Source organism: Pteronotus mesoamericanus, unplaced genomic scaffold (assembly GCF_021234165.1).
Source record: "Pteronotus mesoamericanus isolate MK-2021 breed Mesoamerican mustached bat unplaced genomic scaffold, CSHL_Meso_final contig_130, whole genome shotgun sequence".
NCBI classification, from domain to species: domain Eukaryota; kingdom Metazoa; phylum Chordata; class Mammalia; order Chiroptera; family Mormoopidae; genus Pteronotus; species Pteronotus mesoamericanus.
The window spans coordinates 8,618,641-8,644,833 of record NW_026555060.1 but is presented as its reverse complement, the minus strand read 5'-3'; the positions used below and the strand labels follow the sequence as shown (position 1 = coordinate 8,644,833).

At 36.0% G+C, this 26,193-nt stretch overlaps 1 protein-coding gene across 2 annotated transcripts in view; it reads left to right on the top strand.

Annotated features, from left to right (window-relative positions):
• Positions 1-26,193, top strand: part of PRKG2 (protein kinase cGMP-dependent 2) — a 79,056-nt gene that overhangs the window by 33,712 nt on the left and 19,151 nt on the right. The window contains exons 7-13 of one of the 2 annotated variants that reach the window (XM_054590136.1): positions 1,440-1,534; positions 4,101-4,169; positions 5,901-5,999; positions 7,341-7,407; positions 9,372-9,508; positions 11,492-11,581; positions 13,779-13,920. In XM_054590136.1, coding sequence (XP_054446111.1) covers positions 1,440-1,534; positions 4,101-4,169; positions 5,901-5,999; positions 7,341-7,407; positions 9,372-9,508; positions 11,492-11,581; positions 13,779-13,920 — 699 coding nt within the window. Of the gene's footprint in view, positions 1-1,439; positions 1,535-4,100; positions 4,170-5,900; positions 6,000-7,340; positions 7,495-9,371; positions 9,509-11,491; positions 11,582-13,778; positions 13,921-26,193 lie in introns of both variants that reach the window. The other variant, XM_054590134.1, reaches the window with a different exon arrangement.

Here is a 26,193-nt window from a genome sequence, read left to right as displayed (position 1 = left end):
CCTCTGCATTGAATGGGCACAAGAGTTTCTGCTCAGAGGAGTCCTGTGGGGTTCAGGCTGAGCACTGGGTTTGAGAGCACAGGAACTTGTGATGTGTTCCAGCCGAGAAAGTTAACTTCCTAGGGACCTTAGCAGGTTGCTTGATTTTATTTGGACCCCATTTTGACTAGGTTATTTCTAAGGTCCTTCCAGCTATGGGTGTGTGATTTTCAGTCAACCCAAAAGTCCAACGTCAGAGCTGGAACACCTTACCATCCAACAGATAGGACTGCAGCAGGTGGAGGAGAGTGAACTCGGCACTTACAGTCAGCAATGGTCAGGCATCAAGCTTTGGAACAGTTTGGCTCAGGACTTCAATTCATACACAATAACTTAAGTTGATTTAGATGCTGATGAAAATTTTATACACTATACAGTCGATCTCCTTTCTTACCTAGATATTGAGTGGATAACGTATTGCCAGTTGTTCCTATGTTGACTCTTTACCGTGGTCCTCAGAGATAGAAAGCATTTGTCAACTAGTGAAGGAAAGAGTCATCTTGTACACCTGTGTCTATAAACTGTCGGGTTTTTAAAAATGCTCTCTCTTTCATGGAAAAGTTCATCATCAGTGAGCCAGGCATTGCCCTTTGTAAATTGGTTTGTGATTGAAATTTGAAGTGGGCTCCCAGGGAGGGAAAAAATTTCACAAAATAGTTTCAAGCCTCAGAAACTCTTCAACCCTCAGAACCACTTTCATCATTTCTGTCCAACCTGGGTCCCATGCTTTGAAAGAATTCTGGCTGATCAATTTTTAAAAATGCTTTTTAATTCATTGTGACTTAGATAAATGCTAATTAGAATTTCAACATGAAGCAACTCTTGTTACCTTCTTGAATGGGAGTAATTCTAACCACAAACAAGGAACAGTGGAGTTTTTGTTAGGCTCTGCCACAGGGGTTCTTAGACCTGCCTGGGCTGTGGATCCCAGGGGCCTGTGAAAGTTTGTGGACCCTTCTCCACATCCACATTTTCCATTCAGTTTTAGAGGATTCACAGGATTCAGTGAGTCAATTATAAACACCAGATTCAGAACTCCTGATACTCGGCCTCGTTCTTGATTACTTTGTCAACTCTCTTTGGCATTTTGAAACAAAGTTCCCTCAAGACCATTATTATTTGCTTTGACTATCCCTAGGAAAGAGCCACTAGATTCACACAAAAATTTTTAACCTTGGGAGGTGGGGTTTGAATGGAGACTCTTCCTCTTACAGGGGGTGGAGGCATGTGATCGTGTTAAATCACAGGATTTCTCAGCTCATCCAGCCTGTCCTTACTACTGAAGAAGTATTCCTTGTTTAGTCAAGTTTTCAGAGAGCTTGAGGGTCTGGTTAAATGGATATGTGCTCAGATTCTCTTTCTTTTACTCTGTCTCTTTTTAACTGTTTGACATAATTTAGGTAAAAGTCACCCAGAGTACAGAGGGCCACGATCAGCCACAACTGATAAAAACTCTGCAAACAGGAGAATATTTTGGAGAAAAAGCTCTTATCAGGTGAACCCATGAATTTATATACCATACTAAAATAATAATTTGTTTTGTATATGCAACTATTCATTTAGAGTTATCAAGTTGAGCTACCAAATTAATGATGGCCAATGTCTGGGAATCAAAGAAAAATTATAAAATACTTTTGCACAGGAAATAAGTTAGAAGGGCATAAGTTTGCTAGTGAAAACAAGGTATGTTAGTTTAAAAAAATCAGAGAAAGAGCTTTAAAAAGTCAAAATTATAATTTCCTCTTAAGAACGGGTTTTTATATTTCCAGGGTTTGAAATGTTGCCATTTTCCCCCTTTTAAAAAAATGTCAGATAATGACTTTACACATTTTGTGTGCTTTTTAATCATCATGTCAACATTTCTATGTTTTTAAGAATTTTCATCAGCTCATTTTGCAAGATTTAGAAAAAACTTAAAATAGTGTATTTGAAATTTCTAGCTGAACCTTAGGTCTTTTGAAATACGAATTTATTTGGTTGATCTAACTTATGAAAGAAATATTTTAAAAGGTTAATCAAGTGGATCAGGAGACACTCTGCACTTCCCGGAATTCAGAAAACAACCTCAAGTCTGAAGAATTACATTTTCATAAATGCAAATAATTTTATAAAAAATCAAGTTAAAGTTTTGAGAAACCCTTTTTTTCTGGAGTTATACTTGTTCTTAAATGGATACTTGAAATTAGTTAAGAAATCCCTTAAATTTTATGTTATTACTAAATGCTTTCATAAAATAAAATAAAATAAAATCATATGCTCATAAAAAGGAGCAGTATTTCTCTTCATTTATCTTCCTCTAATTTTTGTCTCAAAAGCTTCAGTTCTGTTTCTTTGTATGTAAGGACAGAACAACAAAAAAGTGTTCATAACAATATCTGAAGACAAATTTTATTATTTAAAAACCATAAGGCTGTTATTTTTTAAAGGATATCAACTATTTAAAGTTAATGTGATGGCTATCATGTAAACAATTTTAAAATAAAATGTAAAGACAAGTTACATTTTTCTTTCCCATTTTCTAGCTGGTAATGAACATGTTTCAATAATAAGGCAATTGTCCTTTTTTGTTTGTCAGATTGTGGATACAAGTATGGTTTACATTTTTGTGCATTTTTATGCTATCACTTCTGACTGTGCCACAATATTCTTTATATCTTGTATATTTTCATGACTCAACGTTAAATAGTGTGAGGAGTTCTTTCAGTATTTTATGTGCAAAAATAAACCTGTGGCACTTACGCAGTTATTTTGAAAGAAATGTGTGATTGACACACATCTAAAGTGTTTGCAAAGAGTATTTCTAGTCAAAATGATGGCACTGACAAGTGAAAAGGATGCCATACCTCTTTTTTCCTGAACTCACAAATCAAATAGCTGCCAGCATCCAAGATCACATCTGTATCTATATATCTATAGATACATATGCACATACAAGTTGAGTACAGACTACCCAGATCCCAATTCAAATGCTAATCAAGTTTTTTAGTGTTTGTCTTCTAGCAAGGACTCTGTAAACTTGGGAGGGACTGTGGGTCATGTCAGAAAATCTCTTGATGCCAGGTATAGTGATAGAGGACTTCTGTGGAATATAGAAACAGGCTGCCAAAATTTCTCTGTCCCATCATTAAAGGAAGATGAAAGAACTATACTTGGTGTGATGCCGCTTTTGATGTAGTTGCTTAGAGCAGTCTCCATATGCTTGTTACTCCAGGTTACCTTGAATGAATCTCAGAGCACTGGCTACCATATGGGTGTGCCCTTTTTTCAGTGTCTTTAGTTTATAACCAATAGAGGGAGGAAACATTAAATAAAAGTCTCTAAATATTTTATCCAATGCTTGACCTATTGGTATTCATTAGGTTACTAGATTTACCATCATTAGATCACGTGCCATAATTCATTGTGTTTAGGATATCAATTGTAAGGTGCACCGTTATATTATATACCCCTAAGAAAGACATTGCTGTTAATTGCACTGTGACTTATCATCAATTGTAAGACATATTCTGATTTTTGAGATTTTAATGGAAGATATACATATTCCATTCTATGAAATGAAAGTATTTTAGTGTTTTTTAATTCATTGAGCAATAGGGTATTAAAAACATTTTCTTTGGGTTTTATTCTTGATTGGTTTATTATACATTAATTACTTAAATGTTTTCCAATAAATTTCTATGATCAGTTAATTTGCTTTTTGCCTGCCTATTCATTAGCAATTCCCATTGGATCAGAGGAGAGCTGTTTTATTTTGGCAGGCACAAGGACAGAATGAGATTCTGCACGTAGTTGCAGTCATTGATTCTTCTGTGTTCCCAGTATACTTATCTTTTTTTCCCCTGAATTTCTAGTACACATAATCTTTATTGGAATATATTTCAAGTCTTTTTTTTCTTTTTGGAAAAGGAGGGAGTGTAGCCTATGATGTTAACAAAAAAAAAAAAAAGCATAGTATTTGGAATATCGAAGTGATGATACTGTACAAAGTAGCACATTTCCCAATAAAAATAGGTATTTAATTTCTAATTGTAGAAAATTGACTTTGCTGTTTTTGTATGCAGTGAAGATGTCAGATCAGCTAACATTATCGCTGAAGAAAATGATGTCGCATGCCTCGTAATAGATCGAGAGTGAGTATACCGATACTGTTGGAGAAGGCAGGCTACTGTCACCTTTGAAGATGCCGCCTTCTGTTGTTCAAGGGCCCATCTGTCTTCTCATTCATCACCACTTGGAAATGCTGGCCAATCTTCAGCTGAGAGTATATTCTATTAAAATTCATGGGAAGGAACTGGGCCTTCTGATCTGAATCTGTCTTTGGCAGTGGCAGATGCTGGCAGACTCAATATTTTGTGTGTAAAGTTTGTACATAAATATCAGCAATAAATTTAAATTCTCCATCTTCCAGAGAAATAAGCTTATTTCTACTCATAGATTTTTCCCATATAATATAATTAACAATTTCATAATTTATTTCTAAAATGCTCTAAGCAGTCTAAAAAATTTTTAACAGTTTATCTTTCACAGACAAAATATAAAATACTCATCAGCTACATATATATTTTAGAGAAGTTTTAATTTAACACTTGTAATAATTTGCAAGTGATGTATGTATATTAATCTCTAAATGTCTTAGGTTATTTTTAAGAATAAATCTTATTTTATGTCCTTAACTCACTTCAAATTATATGTGAATTTGATTCCTTGTATATCTTACTAATCAGTTGAATATTATCTAGTTATAATAAAGGAAATTCAAACATATCGAAGCCAGGTTATTCTCTAAGAAAAGTCATAGTGTAGTCAAAGAAATAGGGTATCCTTGTGAAATATTAACAAAAAATAATAACAAGAAGTAGCACAAGGGAGTATGTAGTTGATTGCTAATTGAATACAACATATATTGAATATAGAATCATAGAGCTTTAGAGATGGAAAGAACTTTAGAACACTTAAAAATCTTTTTTTTATGGAAAATTTCAAATCTTTTAAAAATGTTGTTATATGAACCTCATAGTGCAAGTTCAACAATGACGTATCAATGCCTTATGTATACCACTTTACCACCTCTCCCAATTTTTTTCCACACTATTTTCAAGCATATCACACACATAAAGTTATTTCACCTGTAAATTTTAGTAGCATATCTAAAAACTAAGTATTATTTATAATGCATGACCACAATAACCTTAACATACCTAAAAAGTTAATTCTTTTTTATTTACTATTTTTTATTAAGATATAAATGACATAACATTATATTAGTGTCAGGTATACAACATAGTGATTCAATGTATGTATGTATTGTGAAATGATCACCACAATATGTCTAGTTAACATCCACACATAGAATAATCTCTTCCAGATAAGAAAAGCGAATCCCAAACCAGTTGAAGAATTGCTCCAACAGCACCATCTGTGGTGGAATAGGGACTCCTGCCCAGGTCTCTCCATTTCTTTCAACCTTCTTTACACCGTGCCATTTGGCTCCTATAGTATGTGTTCAGTAAGAGAAGCAATCTGTAGACTGTTTCCTTTCCACTGTCTTCTTAAAAACCACAAAAACAAAAACAAAACAAAACAAAAAGACTCAGTAAACCTGAACTGCAAGGCAGAAAACAGAAATGTTGTCTCTTCTCACTGATAGCTTCTTTGCTTTCATAAACTTGAAGGATTCACTATATAACTTTGAATAACTTCTACATATTATGGTGACACTAACATACATAAATTATTGAAAACAATTTATAAAGCCTTGAATAACCATAGAAATAGCCTTTAACAAGCTTAAGAGGAATATCAAGTTGCAATAGTAACTATCAGCACAGAGCTTTTAATTTACTTTTATTTTGTTCATTTAGAACATTCAACCAGACAGTTGGGACTTTTGAAGAACTCCAAAAATACCTTGAAGGCTATGTGGCAAACCTGACCCGTGATGATGAAAAAAGACATGCGAAGTAAGTGGGGGAATATTTACCTAAGCTGGATATGATTACAGCAGTTGCTGAAGAAGGGGACAAAGGGATGTGACTTACTATTGCCGTAGCTTTTAGTGTGCCTTCACTAGAAAATTGGCGGGGGTGGGGGATTCTTTTAAATTGTCTTCTACAAAGAGATACCACTTACCACTACTGTGATTGTTTTAGTCTGTAAGTTGTCAGCTCCTTATTTGGGGTAATGAGTAGTAACGGTGAGGAGAAATTTTCTGATGATGGGCCTTGGAAAGGGATTCTTCATATTGTCTGTTGACTTAACTCAAAAGGACAGTAATTCAGAAGCACTGTTTCTATTGCCCTTGGAAATCAAACAGGATGCCAAGGCATTAGAGTAGCCCATTCACTCTGATTTCAGGTTAAAAACTAGTGGGATAGTCAGAACTATTTCAAAATATAAGGGAGCTATTGCCCAGGAGGGTGTGTGTTTGTGTGTAGGAAGGAGTTGGGTAGGACTCTAAATGTAGTAATACTGATAAGAAATTTTCTGTTTAATAGAAAAATTTACTTTGTAAAATTAAAATTATTTGAAAATCTTTTGCTGAAATATTTTGTAGAGTGAACACTTAGGTATATATTCAACAGATAGTACAATTGAAGGTAAAAAGCCAAAAGTTCTAGAAAACTGACATTTAAGTTAAATTTGAGCATTCGATCAGGACCTTATAAGATTTTTCTTTTTCTTTTTAGCAAGGAATGTATTTTCAACTTTAATGCCAAAAACCTTTCATCATAAAAACGATTTATGAATGTGCAATACGGAAGAGTAAACCTTAAATAAAAAAGAAAATTAGTATTTCCAAATAACAATAGTTAGATGTAAAGGAGGAAATACAATTTTTATCTCTCACAGCATAGTTACTTTGGTTCAGTCATAGAAACCTTCAAGGTCTGACAAAAATAGCAAAACACGGCATGATTCTCAGTGTGGCATTCTCTGGCTTATGCAACAAAGAAAATGGCTCTTGGGTTTTATTTCCTCTCACTGGCTCTTTTATTTTTAACAGCTTTATTGAGATATATTTTAAATACCACACAATTCACTAATTTTTACCTCTCATTGATTCCATTTGATATTTGTCTATTTCTCATTGTGTGCGTGCATGCCAGGTTTTGTTTGTATGTTCTATTTTTTTAATCCCCTGATGCGACTGAATCTGTTCCAATAAAAGTTGAAATAACCTTGGTGGCAAATGTAGGCAGTCATTACTCAGAAATAAGGCTGTTGGAGGTGTGGAAGTTATGTGTGGCATGGCCCCGGCTTGGCTAAGGAGCTGTGTGTAAAGTGTCCCTTCTCTTCAACAGGAGATCCATGTCTAACCGAAAGCTGTCCAAAGCTCTCTCTCTGGAGATGATTCAGCTGAAGGAGAAGGTGGCCAGATTTTCCTCTTCATCCCCATTCCAGAACCTTGAGATTATCGCAACACTGGGCGTTGGTGGGTTCGGAAGAGTTGAGCTTGTAAGGGGTTTACGTTTCAAGCATCTGAGAGAAGCCTTTGACTTATATTTTGTTTTATATTACAGTATGTCTTGGAGGAATGTATGAATTGTTATTGCTATCTTAAATGTTGCTTTGAATTGAGAAAGTATACTTTTCAGTCTGTTTGTTGTATAGTAGCAGGTCTGTACTAATGAGTAAGTTATAGCTGCTGTTTCAAGCTTCTTACATCACATGCTTTTGTGAATTTTTTTCAAGATGGTATTTATTGAAGAATGTACAAAGTAAGCATTCCTAAAGACTGTTAAACCTTAAAATATATATTTCTTAACAGCAAAATATGTGTATGCATACACTCATGACACATTCACTGTCTATATACTAAAGAAGAATGTGTCCTGTGCAAATGCCATAGAAACGAAATCTTCAATATTATATGTATTTCCATTTCTTAAACAACTTCACCACCATGTCTGTTTTTGGCTTTTGTTTTTCTATTTTTGGGTTGCTCAAAGTTCTTTATCAGTAAAAAAGAAAAGAAGGTGAATGCAAGGGAATGTTTGGAGAGCAGCCTTCTGTAGCTCTGATCAGGACAGCTGGGGCTGTGTGGCCTGATTTTGGCTTCATCTTCCACATGGCTGCCTCTCTCAACTTTAAGACCAGCTTCCAAGGAGGAGCGGACTGCTTTCGTCAGATCAAGTGCTCGGAGGAAGCTATAGAATGGAGATCTGTGAACCTGTTAGATACTGATGGTTCTGAACCCTTGGCAATTACCAAGCCCTTCTCTTCCCAGTAGATTTTTAACAAATCTCTGTACATTAGCCTCTGGAAACCATGCTGACACTCCATCTGCTGGATGGCCCTGGGCACGAGCAGATCTGAAATGTTGCCATGAGAACCTGGATAGTACACTTCACATGAGTCAATACTTCACCTCTGATGAGTGAGGTGGGGGAGAGCTGGTTTCTTAATAGGCCAAAGACTGTAGTGTTTCCGTGTCATATGGAGAGGGGAGAGCAATGTCCATCTGCAGTGATAGGGTTCACCAGAGATCTCGGCAACAGGACTGAATGAATAATGCTAAGGTCTGTTTCTTTCTATAGAAAATTATAACTGAATCAGTAATTTCAACATTAATTTAAAAGTCTTAGGCAGCAGTAATGGCAAACCTGAGAAAAATACAGGATGCAATCATTTCTGCACAATTTTATTACTTGTCAAATGTAGTCTGCCTACGGAGTTTTAAGCCTATCTGAATACCTATGAATATTTTAAAAAATTGTTTTTAAGGGAAAATTCTGTCTGTCCATCCAGAGTATTGCCCTCCACTAGAACTTTCTGCACTGATCGAAATGTCCTATATCTTTTGCCAATAGGGGAGCCACTAGCTAGAGGTGGCAGTTGAGCTTTTGAAACGTGGCTAGTGCAACTGAGGAACTGAATTTTGATTTTTACTTAATTGAAAATTAAATAACCTCATGCAAATAGTGGCTATGACATTGGATAGAGCCAATATAGGTCTTAATTTAATATCGTTTGTTTTGAAAAATCAAAGAAGAATGAATACTTTTTGGCAGTTCCAGTCAAAGCTTGTCATTTCACCTTCAAAATTGAATAGATTTCTAAACATTAAACCTTTTAACTAGAGTTTTTCTCTTTCTGTTTCACTGCAAACATTTTAGAACCATGTTCCAGATATGTGAACTCTTTTGGAAATTTCAATAAAGGGGAAGTGTGTACCCCTGAATAAAACTCAGTTGCCAGAAGGATAAGTAGTTAAAACTTACATACTATTTTAATGTGAAAATTTTAACCCTCATTAGTTAATATGTTTTATACAGATGTTGTCAGTCTTTCCTAGTAAGTGAATTTTAAGGGATCTTTTTCTTCTTACATAGGTTAAAGTGAAAAATGAGAATGTTGCTTTTGCTATGAAGTGTATAAGGAAGAAGCATATAGTTGATACGAAGCAACAGGAGCATGTCTACTCAGAGAAGAGGATTCTGGAAGAGTTGTGTTCTCCTTTCATTGTGAAGTAAGTCACATTTGGCTTCCAAAACTTAGGGTTTTAGTCTCTTTCTGTGAATGTTTCCATGTAAGAGGATGGACAGAGGAGGAAGAGAAGGCTGCACTTGGCATTCTTCATCCCAGTCACAGCCACAACACATAAAATGTTAGAAATTTGAGATCTGAAGTCAAGCACGTAGATCTTTTTAGTCTTAAGTAAATGTCAGAAAAGTGTGTGCATATGTGTGTATAAAATTAATTCAGAACTTGGGAAGCAAGAATTCATTGGAAACCCCTTAGGGAGCCTGCTGTTTTTGAGTTTCTGCAAGATGTGGCATTTGGGCCAAGGAGCAACAGACTGTGGTTCTTGCGATGCCTAGAGGCCGAGAGTTCCACCTCCTGAGAGTTACTGTTCTGTCTCTTGCTATCACCAGAGCCAGGAAGAGAATTTGTTATTCTCTTCTAGGCCATGGCTGTCTTTACTTATGAATTCATGGGTTAGTGATGTAAATGGGTTTGTATTTTCTTATATGGCATTAGTGACTTATAGGTGATGTAAAGTGCTCTTTCAAGGAATAAAATTTATACTTTAAGGTCAAATGCCTTGAAAGAGTCTTTTTGCCAACCCATTTTCCCGATTTTTTTTCACTATTAAAAAGGAAGTGTGACCCCAGGCAATTCTGGGAATAGGGTCATCCAGTTATCCTGATATTAACTGTGTTCTAAAAGCACATCCCATTCTTTTTTTAATCAATAATGCTTTCACTAACTATGATGGACAGCTTCAGTGCATGGGTTAGGTTTTATCTATTTCCTCATTTCCAGCTCTTTATGAAGTTCTGGCATATAGTAAGGTTGTAATGATATTAAAAGTAAATATTAATGACAACATTTATTGAGAAATTAACATGTGTCTGTCACTCTTCTAAGCAATATATATATTTTACATACATATAAAAATATATTTATTCAAAAAGTTATATTTATATACAGTATATAGATATGAATATATTAAGTTGATACATAGTCAATATCTAATAAATATGTAAACAAATAAATACATATATTCATTTGATCTTCATAATAGAACAGTGAGGTAAATGTTATGTTATGAGTTACTGATCAGGGACTCAAGCCTACGCAGCTGGTTCCAGAGCCAACACTGAATCACGGTACCAGATAGTTTCTGCTGTCTGGATGTGATTGGCTGCTCTACGGTCTGCTGTAGCCTGGGCATGGTGCTAGAGAGAAAAGGGGGTCTTTTGCTTAAGGCCCAGAGACTACTTTCACCTAGTGTAGAAATGTGGTGCCCTGCCCGTGTCCCATATCAGGATTGAGGCTGTGATTCTGAGTGTGCTGCCAACTGAGGACTCTGGCTCAGTTCCAATCTCACCATTGCTTAGGAAAAGAGAACCCTCTTGTCCAAGTTCATGCTCTCCCTCCAGGTCCATCCCACATCCAGTGATAGCAGAGCTCCTTGAAGCTGAGGCTTTTGTTGAAACTAGATTATAGCCCAACTCTCCCTCTGTCCAAATCTATTTATTCCTGTCTCATGGGTACTGTTAACAAGTATGCTTCCCACTAAACTTCTTACAAACCAGTTTCAGAGTCTATTTCCTAAAACCTACCAAAGGACATAAGACATGAGCATGAATAGCTGTTAAAAGAGATATATGCAGAGGTCTCTGGGGGTTTAGAGGTGGAGAGGCCATGTTTGGTAGATGGGATAAAGAGCTGGTTTATCAGGGAGCTTGGCCTTGAGGAGTGAAGCTGAGATTAAGAAGTTGTGGGTAGGGGGAGGACAGTCTAAGTAAAGGGTCCAACATGAGCTAAAGCAAAGCAGGAGGGAAGATCACAGAGGACTCAGGTAGAAGCACAGTGTAGCTGTAAGATGTTTGGTAGCAGAAGAGGACCAGTGTTTAAAATGTGATTGGTAATACCCTTTAAGTAACTTAGAAAGGTTTGAAAACTAGACTTACAATAATAACCATATTTTTATCTGTCTTCACAGATTGTATCGTACTTTCAAGGACAATAAGTATGTATACATGCTTCTGGAAGCCTGCTTAGGTGGGGAGCTATGGAGTATATTAAGAGACAGGTAATGAAAAAAGATTATAATTAATAACTTTTGACTACTCGCAGGGGTGTCCAACCTTTAGGCATCTCTGGGCCACACTGGGAGAAGAGGTGCCTTGGGCCACACATTAAATACACAAACACTACTGAAAACCGATGAGCAAATAAAAGGTTTTAAGTAAATCTATGATTTTGTGTTGGGCTGCATTCATAGCAATCCAGGGCCGCATACAGTCCATGGATTGTGGGTTGGTCACCCCGGAAGCCTACTATGTTCATGATCATTTGAAGAGACATGAAGGAAGAAGCTGAGATATGATTCTAAGAAAATATTATCACTTGATAAAATAAAATAGTGATATTTTCTTAGCCAACATTATAATCATGTCATAGGCACCCTGTAAGGCCATTATGGTTATTCCCATATTAGGGATTAACAAATCCCAGGCTTAGGGACAGTATGAGCTATCTAGCATAACGTATTTATTATGAGTCAGTAGATACAAACCCGGATGCTTCTGACTGTGAAGCTCTAGAAGGGAAATGAAGAAAGGTAGGGGGTGGTGAAGCCTTTTCTGAAACCAGAGTAAGATATCTGCAAAGATTCAGTTTTATAAAAGGGGTGGCTTCCACACAGCCAAAAACACTGATTTTTGCTGAGCACCACCTGTGCACAGGGCTCCCTAGTAGACAGGCTGGGGTTTTCTAGGCAGTACAGACTTTTCGAACCAAAAGAGTAAAAAATGTGATCGTTTCCTCCAACGAGTTTTGAATTTATTTGGGAGATAGTGCATGGAATTTAAAAACATTTCTTTATTTAATGTGAAAACTATATATAACAAAGAAGTTGGCAGTTTGTAGTTGAATGCCAGTTGAGTGTGGTAGATAGCACGCTTGGAGGAGAGGAAGGACTTTAACTAAACTCTAAAGATGACCAAATGTGGAAAGGCAGAGAGGAAGGGAAACTGACGTGAGATACAGTGGAATGTGTGGATAGGATTAGGTCTCTGTGGATGATGAACAGCAGGATTTGAGTAGAAGACCAGGGCAGCAGAAGAGGAGATGGAAAGGTAGGTTTGCACTAGGTTATGGGGGTTAATGCTAGGCATTTAGACAGTGTTACCTGGGCCATGGTTCTTAACCCTGACAACACATTACAATCACATAGGAATCTTTTACAAAGCAAAAAGGCTGAGCCCTAACAGTAAAGATTAGGATTCAGTTCATCTGGGATAGGGTCCAATAAGGGAATTTTAATGCTTCTCAGGCAATTCTAATGGCGTTCATGGTTGAGCATCACACACCTGGGCAATAAGAGACCATTGCGCATCTGAGTAGAAGATGAATGGGCTGTGTTAGGAACATATTGTTGGATGGATCTGAATGCAGAGAACCTGGAAAGATGAGGAGATTTGCATGACACCTGCAAAAGCGTTTGCATCTTCCATCCTTGTTTCAACAGGCAAATCTCTTTAGAAAATGAAAATCTGTTTAAAAGAGGGAATTTCTACTTCCTGTTAGGCACTGCGCTTAATCCTCGAAACAACAATATTAAGTAACTATTAAATCTGTTTTATAGATAGGAATCTGTAGCAGGCTTAGAACAGCTAAAAAAACTTGTACAAGGATCAGTGAGTGGAAACAGCAGGAGTCAAGGCCAGTCTCTTTCACCCAAAAGGCACATCCTCCTATTACACCATGTAGCAAATCACAATCACATCTTAACAATTCAGTACCTGAACACACTCATTGCTGACAGAGGGCAACTCTCATATCATGAAGGTGCACCAGATAGGAAGGAGTTGGGGTTACATGCTTTACAAAGAGGAAATGAAAATTATCACAAGTCATTTTTTTTAGTCAAACTATCAATTACAGATGTCTGGTTCAAGCTTGCCATGGAAATAGTTGCATTTTCTCCAGCGTTGCATATCTCCATAAATGTCTAAAAATGTTTTCCTATTTTTCTATTTTATATGTTCATATGTAATTAACAGAAACAATTGTTTGGATGTGGACATTTTAATTTTAGTGAAGTAGTTCTTGTTTACATCAATATCCCCCTCAATTTTTTTATGATCAGCCGTCTGACTCATTGGCAACATTAACCACTTTTTCATGTTGCTGTCCTACAAAACACTTCTGTTGCATAAATTTACCAACACAGACAACAAAGATGTATTTCTTGAGTATTAAGAGGGAATGTGATTTAATTGCAGAGGCAGTTTTGATGAACACACCTCCAAGTTCTGCGTTGCTTGTGTGACTGAAGCATTTGATTACCTGCATCGACTAGGTATTATCTACAGAGACCTGAAGCCAGAAAATTTAATTCTAGATGCTGAGGGATATCTGAAATTGGTAAGACAAATTCTCTGCCTTACAGTATCATATATTTCCAAACACAAAGTTGCATTATAGTCGCAATTTTCTTTTACTTTTGGTACATCTGTTATTTCCACTTTGGGAGATAAGGCCTTTGAAACACAGGGAGCAGTGTTACAAGCACCTTTTTCTTTGGCCTAGGAATCTAATGTTTCCACCATATTTGTGACTCCTATTAGGGAATTCATATAATAGAATGCCTTTAAAAATGGATTTTGCTAGTATTTCTGTTCAGTAATTTTAACTTGGTTTTAATAGATTTCTGTTACATGTAGAGACTGGCTTTGAGGGATAAGGAAAGAAGAGTATATGGCTCCTGCTTGAGATATTCACTGTCTTTATGGGGAGAAAAGACACAAGTATGAATGTTGGTAGTTTTTTTTGAAATCTTGTAAAGTACAACCAGAGTTGAGAATCACAGCGCTAAACTACAGGCTCCTTGGAGACAGAGACTTGTCTTGCTATCCATCTTTGTAATCCTCGAATGCCTAACATAAACCCCCTTTCATGTAACACTAAAGAAACAGATGCCACAGTCACACAGACTGCTTTCAATGAGAAACAGTAGTAGAACTGGGCGGTCATAATTTAGGAGAAACCGAGGCACTTTGGACCTCAGAAGGGAACCGTCAGGGCGAAGGACCTGGCTGAGTTTTCCTGAGTCCATTTTGTCAGTATCTCAAGGACATCAAACAATCTCTGAGCTTAACATTTACAACAATATTAAAAGTTTCTCACATCAGAACTTTTACATATGGACATAATAATAGCTGCTATGTAATGAGTAGTTGACTGTTTGCGAAGCTACTGTGCTAAACATTTTGGAATTAATATATTTAACAATTGACAAGATAGATTTTCTCATCCACATGTCGCAGTATATAATTTAGTGTTAGGAATCAAATTTATTATGTGTAATTGCTAAGCGATTTCTCTTCCTAGTGAAGGAGTAAAATAAAAGTCTTTTCATGTGAAATCTGGCTAACTTCCAAGAAACATTTTGATCCATTCAAGCTTTATCTTATCCATGAAAGACGGCTTTGAGAATTGGTGAGATTTTTACACAAGGCCCCAATCATGCCTCTTCACAATTCCTTCATTGGCTGTGCCTCCCGCAGCTCTTTAGGGAAATCCATTGGCATCTTCCTGAAGTAAAACCTTCATGTGGGATGCAGATATCTGTTCGATTCATTTCTTTTTTTTTTTTTCAGAGCTGTTTTTAAAACATTAAAAAGCATATTTAGTATTTGTAGTCATAGAGGTCAGTGTCTCTTGTTAGTCATTGCTATCCATCCTGCTCACTCACTTGTCAAGCAGCTAAATGAAGGTCAATAACTAAAGCCTTTAGAGATTAAAAGGTGAACATTGGCTATTTCCATTTCTAGCTATGTATTAAACTAGATATTCTGAAATCTTCTCACTACAAAATGTCTAAAAATACTGGATGAAATGCAAAAGACAATATTACATGCATGGCTCAGTTTATAAAGCAGCATTGGGATTCTCCTGTGGCTAAGAACCAAGCTTGAGCAGTTGCATAGGATGGAATTCAAACACTGAGGCTGGTCCCTTGTGGGCACCCACCAATCCTAGGTGGCCGAGAGGCTTGATTTTATTAGGTGCACCCTCTGGGAACAGGAGTCCACGTTTTGGACCAGGGTGGTGCAGGAAACTGAAACAGAGAATATTGCGCAAAGACGGGAATCACACATATTACACTCTCAAGGAAATAGAAAACAAGAAAAGATTATCTGACATATAAAGACAGAGTAAATGCAAGAAAGCATGCTTTTCTCATTATTGGGCTTTTGGTAGAGGAATGGAAGAGTCTTTTGTAAGAATTCTTGGCCACAGGCTGGTCTTCACGGAGGTTGGGTGCCCAGTCTTCAGGGATGGAAATACTTAAGCAAGTATTTAAATGAAAATGGATCCATGTTAGTGGCATGCCCAAGTTTCCAAGAATCAATGTATATTCTCCCAGGAAGAATATACTCTCAACTCGGGGCACAAAGAACTCTGAGAGATAAAGTTTCAGGGAACATGAGTTCACATTTAAACATAAATTTTAAAATAAGGGAAAAAGCATAAACATTATTTAGCCTGCACATAAATGTCTCAATATTGGAATAATCAGATGAAGAATATAAAATAAATACATCTAATATCTTTTAAAAATAACAGAGAGCGCCCTGGCTGCTATGGCTCAGTGGATTGAATGCTAGTCTGTGAAGGGTCATTGGTTCAATTCCCAGTCAGGGCACATGTCTGGGTTGCAGGGCAGGGCCCTGGTTGGAGACGTGGGAGAGGCAATTGATCGATGAGTCTCTCACACATTGATGTTTCTCTTCCTCTCTTCTTCCCTCCTCCTCTCTCTAAAAATAAATAAATTAAATCTTTAAACAAAATAACAGTGGGAATAACAAATGAATAAGGAGCAGAGTCTCAAAAAAGACCCAACACACTTAGAAAAAAACTAACAAATAAAACTTCTATTAAGAAATTAAGAACATAATATTGAAATTAAATATTCAGTGGAAGTTTTCATTAATAGTTGGAGTAGCTTGCATTGTACTAATATTGCTAAGATTAATTATATATGTCAAGATGTGTAAAGACCTTGGAGAGCAACACAAAGTAGACTTTCAAACCTTGGAAAGGGGAACAACACTGGGTCAAATCCACACTGATACAGCTGTTCATTTCAGGACACTTTGCATTGTATAAGTCAGGAGGATAAACCTTTAGTTAACGTTTTACCTAACAGATATTGAACATTTTTCAATTAGATTGTGAACAAAGCAAGAATATTTCCTTTTACCACTTTTTAAAAAACATTGTAACAGAGGTCTTAGCAAATGAACTAAACAAAGAAGAAGAAACAAAAGACCAAAGATTAGAAAGGGAGAAGATAAAAACAGGAAAAACCTGTTTTTATTTGTAGACAACATGATTGTTGATGTTGAAAAGCCTAAAAAATTTAACCAAGAAAGTACTAGAAAGAATAAGTAAGTAAACATGATTATAGCTGAAGTCAATATACCAATAAATATTCTATTTTTACATACTACCAGTAAGTATTTAATAAATTTAAATAAAATACTAGTTATAAAATCAAAAATTATAAAATAATTTTGAATAAATTTAATATGTAAAAAGGTATAAGAGCTATGTTGAAAGCAGCAAAATATTATGAGAAAAAATAACTAAATGGTAAGATATGCTATGTTCATAAATTGGATAACTCAATATTTGATAAGAGTTCATTCTATCCAAAGTATCAACAGATTCAAGGCCATTGCCATAGAATTTGGAGCAACCAGTTTTTAAAAACTGAGATGTTTATTCTTAAATTTACACAGGAATGCAGTGTTTAGAAGAGTTAATAACCACTTTGAAAAAAATAACAAAATTGAGAAACTTATTATATCTGATATCAGATATACTTTAAACATACAGTAATCAAGGGAGTGTGATAATGGTCTAAGGATAAACAAATAGCTTAATATAATGGAATAAAGTCCAGAAATAGACATATATAGTCAACCGATTTATAGCAAAGGGGGAAAGGCTAGTCTTCTCAGTAGGTATTGCTGAAACATCTGGATATGCATATGTGGGGGGGTATGAACATGACTCCCTCCTCACGCTATCTACAACAATTAATTAAAAGCAGATCATAAACCTATAAAGCATCCATAAGTAAACATAGGGTAATATCTTCATAACTTGGAGTGAGCAGAGATTTCTTAGAACACAAATAGTAGTAATCTTAAAAAGTTCAGGCTGCTATAACAAAAATACTATAGAGTGGGTGGCCTGAACAACAAACATTTACTTCTCACAGGGAAGGCTGGAAAGTTCAAGATCAAGGCTCTAGTAGATCTGGTGTCTGGTTAGACAGCATATAGACAGCTGCCTTCTCACTTCTTCACCTGTGGGGAAGGGGAGAGAGAAGGAGGGCAGAAGACAGAGATAGGGACAGAGATAGAGATAGAGGTAAGCTTTCTCTTGTCTCTTCTTATAAAGGTACTAATCCCATCATAACTGCTTTACCCTCATGACCTAATTACTTCCTGAAGACCCTACCTACAAATAACATCACACTGGAAGTTAGAGTTTAAACATATGAATTTGCAGGGGGAAGGGCATGAGCATGCAGTCCATAATAATTGGACTTCATCAAAACTAAAAACTTCTGATCAAAAGACATTGTTAAGAAAATGAATAGTCATATCATAGAGTGGGAGAAAATATTTTTGAAGTATATTTATGACAAAGGACTTGATTATATCCAGAAACATATAAAGAACATATAAAGAACTCAATAGTAAAAAAGCAAATAACTGAATTTTATTTTATTTTTTAAAAGATTTTATTTATTTATTTTTAGAGAGAGAGGGAGGGAGACAGTGAGGGAGAGAAACATCAGTGTGTGGTTGCCACTCCTGCGTCCCCTGCTGGGGACTGGCATGCAACCCAGGCATGTGCCCTGACTGAGAATAGAACTAGCGACCTTTTGGTTTGAGGGCTGACACTCAATCCCCTGAGCTACACCAGCTGGGGCCAAATAACCCAATTTTAAAAATATTTAAAGATCTTGAAAAATCAATTCACAAGAGAAGGTGTAGGAATTATCAATAAACCATATCAGTAGTCATCAAGGAAATGCAAATTAAAATCACAAAGAGGTATCATTTTATACGCACTGCAATGACTATAATTTGAAAAACTGATAGTACCAAGTATTGGTGAGACATTCTCTTAAATTTCTAGTGGGAAAAGAAAATTATAAACCGTTTGAAGAATATTTTTGTCAGTTTCTCATACAGTAAAACCTATGCCTGTTCTATGACAAGAAATTTCACTTCCTGGTGGAAATTCTACTCCTTGTATGATATTTATCCAGGAAAATTGAAATTATGTCTTCAGAAGTCTTGGGCAAGAATGTTCATAACAGCTTTATTCATAAGAGCCCTCAAATCAGAAATAGCCCAAATACCCTTCACCAATTGATGGTGTCAACTTGGAGTAGTACATTCAGCCATGGAATGATGCTTAGCACTATTAAGGAATGAATTACACAACACTGAACAACATGAATTTTAAAAACCCTGTTGAGCAAAAGAAGCCAGGCACAAAAGGATATCTTCTCTGTGATTACACCTATTGACTTCCTAGAATAGATGGTAGAAAAAAATATAATTATTGCTCTGGGGAGGCATTTGACCGGAAGGAGGTTATGAGGGAACCTTCTGAGATAATGGAAGCATCTATATTTTAACTGTATGGCAAGTGTAGTTACATGAGTATGATCTACATTAAAATTCAAGAAATTGTGCATCAATAATATGTGCACATTACTGCTTGTAAATTTTACATCAATCTGAAAAATGTAAAGGTTAAATAGTATATGATTCACAAATAGAAAAATCAGTGAAGTGAAAGATAAATTTAAGTAATTTACACAGACAGTAGCATAGAGATGCAGAAAGATTGAAAATAAGAGAAATGAGGTGACTTGAAGAATAGAGTGAGTTCTTACAATGTTTTGTTGGAGTACAAGATAATAATGATATATCTCCTAAAATAGAAACATTAAGTTTTTGTATGCTGATATCAATGTATCTAAGGTACAAATCAATTAACAACATTTTAAAAATAGGAAGCAACCACTAATAAAAATCATAATTCATCTCATTGAAATTTTGAGAATATTTCAAAATAACTGAAGGGTCCGTGAAGAGGAAATGAAAAAGTTGAAGAAATTAAGCAAAGAAAAACAAACACAAAGGGAAAGAGGCTGGGGAGAAGGGAGGGGAAAGAGGACATTGGGAGGGTAAATGGTGGTGGGAAGAGACTTGATTTTGGGTCGTGAGCACACAGTATGCAGATGATGGTTATGAAGTTACAGCCTTGAAACCTGTATGGTTTTATTTATGATGTTACCCCCATAAATTCAATTCCCAAAACAGAATATACTACATACATATCGCCACAAGTGAGTTGCAGATAAAGTGATAGCTAAAGTAATGTTCATAGCCTTAAAAGTTTCAACTAGGTGAGACGGAACACGTGGTTCAGCTGCCTGTGGCAGCAAAAGCCAAACTCATGAGACAGGTGCTGGAGCAAAAGGAAAGAGGCTTTTATTCAGGTGCTGGAGCTAGAAGAATGGTGGACTTCCGTCCCAAAGACTTTCTCGCCTTCTTATGCAAGCCTTTGCCTGGTTCTTACAGGGGTGGGGCGGGGGCTTTTTTTCCTCTGTCCAATTATCCTGCTAGCTTTTGGAATGCTTAGTTTAACAACCTCCTCTTACACCATCTTGGCCAATGGGGGAGGCTCCCCAGGGCTCTCTAACTGTCCACGGTATCAGGGTCCGAGAGGAGTAGGAGGCCTGATGCTGGAAATGGTGGCTGCACACGTGCGGGAACTGGTTGGAGCCCCCAGGCACCCCTGGGCCTGGTGTGCCCCATCCTCTGCAGCCCCCGTGCGGCTCGCCTCACTGATTTACTGTCTAGGAGAACATAGGCAATAAGGAAGACTAAAAATTATTGAGCTAAGCAACCAATTTAAGAAGCTGGAAAAGGGGAAAATCAAAGAAAAGAAAAGAAAAAATAATAAAGTTAAAAACATGAATTAATAAAATATAAAATTAAAGGATATGGAAGCAAGGTTGGTGTTTTGAAAAGATTAATAAAATTAACAAATCTGTGGAACTACTGAACAAAAGTAAAAGAGAAGGGGAGATACAGATATATATTATAAATGATCGTAACAGTTAAAGCAAAGATTTATGTCGAGTTGAAAGTATTTGGGTAACTCTACATTATCTTACTCTATGAGGCTAGTACAAACTTGATTCTCTACAGGAAATGCCTAGGAAAGGCAAATTAATGGCCAATATCACTCATGAATTTAATCTAAGAATCATAAGCCAAAGATTAGCAAACTGAACACTACAATGAATACAAATTATAATATATCGTAACAAAGTCGGATATATCCCAGGAATGAAAACATTTTATATTAAAAATTCCAATAAAACAACTCACTGCCTTATTAGATTAAAAGATAAATATGATTATTTAATCACCTCAATAGATGCACGGGGATTTGTCATACATTTTTACATTTAGTTATGATAAAAATCTCTTAGCAAACTAGGAATATAAATAAATTTCAGTAACCCAGTAAAAGATGCCTAACAAAAATTTAGAGCAAACGCCTTACATAGTGGTGAAACGTTAGAAGTATGCTCTTAAAAGTCAGTGGAATAAGCACTTCTATTCAGTATTTTACCAGAGGTCTCACCCAGTACAATAAGATACAAATAAAATTAAAAGATTAGAAAGTAAATAACAAAACTTATTTCCCCATGTGATATGATTAACTAGAAATCCAGACTGTAACAACAAATTACTTAAATTAAGTAGAGGGTTTAGTGTGGTTGCTGGATGTAAGATTAGTAACACAAACCTCAGTGTAGTATTTTTAAATACCGGAAACATTGTTGATAGTTATGCAAATTACTATTTTCTGGCTTGTGGCCAACAAACAGCAGATGTGAAGTTGGCAGACCCATGAGATGGAAGGAGCCTATGTTCTCTGAACCACTGTTTGGAGGAGAGCTCCCTGCTGCTCAGGAAAACCCATTATATGAGGGAGAAGACAATTATAGTAGAGCTTAAGCTTTTATACTTCCTTGGATGTGTTTGTTGTCATAGCTAACATTACCCTAACTAACTCAGAAAGATGTACTGGGTTTAAAAATAAGAAGACTCAACATCCCAAATTTATCAGTAGTTTTCAAATGGATATACAGGTTTGACACATTTCCAGTGGAATTCCAGCAGAGCTGTTCATGAAGCTTGGCAAGCTGATTCTAAAATTTATGTAGAATGACCAAGAGCCAAGAATAGCCAAGACAATTCTGAAGGCATGAAGAACAGGATAGGAGGGCACTCTTTCGGTATCAGAACTAATTATAATGCCATAGCTAAAACTAATTACTAATGAGGGAGGAAATGTAAATTAAAACCAAAGTGATTTAATAGTTACAGAAGGTAAAAAAATAGAAGTTCATAGTACTAAATGATGGTGAGGATTTAGAACATGGAAACAGGGGTGGAGCAAAAGTCGCTTTACAGTTGTTTGTATGGAAAATAATATAATAATAAATAGTAATACAAGAATAAAGTCTGTGTTCCATGTACTCACAACTATAAATCTACTTTTGCCCACCCCATGTATTTCACAATATCTAGTAAAGTTGAAGATACCACATTTTTAACCCTGCAGTTTTACTATGTTACTCATGTCCACTAGATAACATGCAAAATGATGTTACTAGAAGTATTTTTGTAATAGCACACAGTTAGATATAATATGGATGTCCAACAATAGTGAAATGGGCAAAATAATCATGATGTATCAATTTAATGCTCTGTTACAGAGTGAAAAGAAAAGTACTATAATATGGATTAAATTCACAAATATGATTTTAAGTGAAAAGAGGAAATTTGATCAAGAATAGATATAAGATTTATCTAAAAATTTAAAAAATGAGAACTATGTATTATTTAAAGATATCAGACCTGTGGTAAAATCAGAAATGAATGCAAGCAAATGTTAAACACAAGAGTCAGGGCGGTGACCTCTTGGCGATGGACAGGCAGACACTGTGGGAGGCGCACGTAGGCCTCCATGTTGGTTCTGTTCTAATTTTTAAACTGGTGCAGAGGACAGGGCTGTTTCTATTCTCATATTTTATAACTTGCATACACTTTCCAGTATTTTATATGTTGTGAGGATTTTCTCAATTGAAAAGAAAAGTAGTCATTGGCTCCATCTATATTCTTTTTGCCAGGCCATTATTAGCTGTTCTTACTAAATGATAAAAGTTTATTAAATTAAGATTTTCCCACCAATGTGCTTAGCATATGCTGCTTCTTTTCCCTTAATTACCTTCTACTGCCTCATCAGTTTATTTATTATGTGAAAGTTCCCTTTGGAACCTGGTTCAAGTGTCACCTCAAATATCCATGACCTTCCTAAATTTTAATGTTCTCATCTTTAACATTAGGAGAATAGTTCCTAGCTCACAAAACTGTAGTTATTTTAAAAATTACATATATCTTATTGAAACTGATGTTAATAGTAATCTATTTATTCAGATTTGTTTTGAGCAAACATGTTGAACATCTGCTGTGTTACAAATGCTGTAAGGGGGTACAGAGTGAGTAAGACACAATGCCTCTTTTCAAGGAAGGTGCCGGTCATACAACTAAACCATACTGCTATAAGGGATGGAATTGTGGAATATAAACAGTGCTAAAGAACCTTATAGGAGAAAGGAACTTGTGCTGTAAATCCTGGTCAAAGAGGTGGTGTTACAGCCCTGGCTGAGTGGTTCACTTGGTTGAGCACCACCCCATACACCAAAAGGCTGCATTTTTGATCCCTGGCCGGGGCACATACCCAGGCTGTGGCTTTGATCCCTGGTCGATGCATGTACAAGAGGCAACCAATTGATGTTTCTCTCTCACACTGATCTCTCTCTCTCTCCCCCCCCCCCACCTTTCCATCCTCTCTCTCTAAAAAATCAATAAGCATGTCCTCAAGTGAGGTTTAAAAAAAAAACCCAGAGGTAGTAGTATATGAGATGAGCCTCTGATGATCTTTTTCAGTTTATTCTTGTGTATGCAAAGTTCCTCTTTATCTTGCCCATTTCCTACTAAACACTCCAAGTATTTCAGATGAGTCACCACGCCCCCATAAAGACTCGTAAGAGATTCACCCATCCCAGACCTTAGCCTCTCTCACTCTCACTTCCTTCCAGGGGAAGCCATCCACTGTTGCCTGTTGGCAGACAGGATAAACAGATTCCATTTTAGCCTTGTCTAGACTTGGGCAAAGTAAGTGCCCTAAAAATGCCGCGTAAATATTTTTTTGGAATGGTATGTCTCCATGAATCATCTGATTAATTAGAATGGTCATTTTGATTCCATTTTTTATATGACCAAAAAAACCAATATCTGACAAATTTACCGACCCAGAGAGAAACTTCTCAGAAAAAGCTAATACTTACTGGACCCCAGCTCTAGCAAGCCACAATGCTAATTCTTTTATTACAGAATGATGCCATCATAACCACAGATTTAGAAACATCATAAAACCTTCTAGTTTATTAAAATCTTTGGAGACTTAATGGGGATTTAATAGAGACAAGGAAAAAAAAACAACTGTGTGCTTCTCCAGAGATTCTTCTTGAAAGCTCAGTTTACTAGTACTTTTAAAAGGGGTGTATATTTTCTTGACTTCTAGGATGATCCCTTTAAAAACATTAATCAGGCCTTTCATACCCCTTCTCTTAATCCTCTAATGGCCTCTTAGAAAAAATAAAAATCTGAAGTTCTTTCTGTGGTTTACCAGATCACTACATACGGTCTAGCCACACAGGCCTTCTTGTCTGTCCTTGAACTTACCATGCATGTTCTCAAAGGCTAGGGGCCATGTGCTAGCTTTTCCCCTGACAGAATCACTCTTCCCTAGATTTTTACTGAGCTCTCTTAGTTCACTCAGACTTCTGCTCAAATCTGCTCAAATGCTGCCTCCTTTGAGTTTTTCCCGATCACCCTATTTAAAGTACAATTCAGATTGCTTTCTGTAGCTAATTCTGCTGTATGTTTTTTCATAGCATTATGTCACTCTCTGACATTATTATGTATGGTTTGTTTTTTTTTATGCTTGTTCTCTTTCTCTTAAATGTAAGTTCAAAGAGAATTGGGGTTTGGTCTGTATCCTGCTGCTTGGTACATAGTGGTGTGTAATAAATGTTTGTTGAATGAATGTAGGACAACTGTACTTGAACAACAATAAAAAAGAGTAGAAAAAATAAAAATAAATGAAAGTTTTATTATTTAAAAATAACAAAAGGAAGAGCTTATATTTCTGTTGCTAGAAGGGATAGGGTTAAAAAAAACAAATAGCCAAGGCTTTGTAGTGCTAGCCATGGTGGTACACACAGGAGCAGTGTGAATTTTTATAGAAAATATACAGAACTTGACATCAGAAGATCTGGGCATATTAGGCATATGACTTGGTAAGTCTGAGCATCAGTTTCCTCTGACCACATAGATCCAACTAAAGTTGATAAGATCAAAGGAGATAAAATAAATGGTAACTTTTCATAAATCTGAAGATCTTTATATTATTATTATTATTGCCACCGCTTTGGGCCACCACCTCTTATTTTCCCCTTAATATACCACCACCTCTTTTCTTTTCCTTAGCCCTCACCTGAGCACATGCTTATTGATTTTTTAGATAGAGGGGAAGGAAAGGAGAGAAAGAAAGAGAGACACATCAGTGTGAGAGAGAAACATGTAGTGGTTGCCTCTTGTACATGCAAATATTACAAAAAGAAAACCAGCTGTTCAAATTAAAATTTACAACTTTTAAAACTAGAAGAACTCTCCTAAACATCTAATAAACTTACAACCATTCTTAAAAGGAAAAAAAAACTGCAATGAAAAAAATGAGTTGAAAAGCTGTTTCAACAAAATATATTTCCACATATGCATACATTAAAAATGCAGTTATAAGCATTGTCTCTTAAACTTTAGTATTTTTAAAATTAGCTAGGATTTTCATAATGGTTCTTACTCTGAGGAATGAGTAGATATGCTAATCTCAACTGGTTACAAATTTTAATTTCATAATATCCCCAGCCACCTATTGTAATCCTATGAGTCATTCTATGTAAATAAAAGAAAACGGTAAAATCCCCCTTCAAATTAGGTTGTTTAAATTCCTTTTTTATAAGAAGGAAATTCTTGCTGTTGTGTGACAAATACTAAAAAGCATTAGTAAAAAGGTGAATGTTAAAAGATTTATTTAAAATCAAAATGAATATTTTTAGCATTTGAATGAATAAATGAGAGCTGAATTTTATAGTTCACTGACCCGTACTTTCCTAAGGTAAGGACCTATTTTGATATGGCAACCTTATTTATTTAGGGTTTTAGCCAAGATTATTGCCATGCTATTGAGACAGGGTGGGTAATGAAGCTATTAAAATGTGCATGTAGAAGCTCAGGTATAATTTGTGTGTCTGTTTACTTGAGGGAGGCGGAGGGCAGTTTTATTCAAAGAGTATCTGTATGTATTGAAGATGAAAAGTATATGCTGAATAACCCCTGTGGAAGGAAATTAACTGTTTGTTTTGCAGGGCAGGGTGTCAGTCATATACAC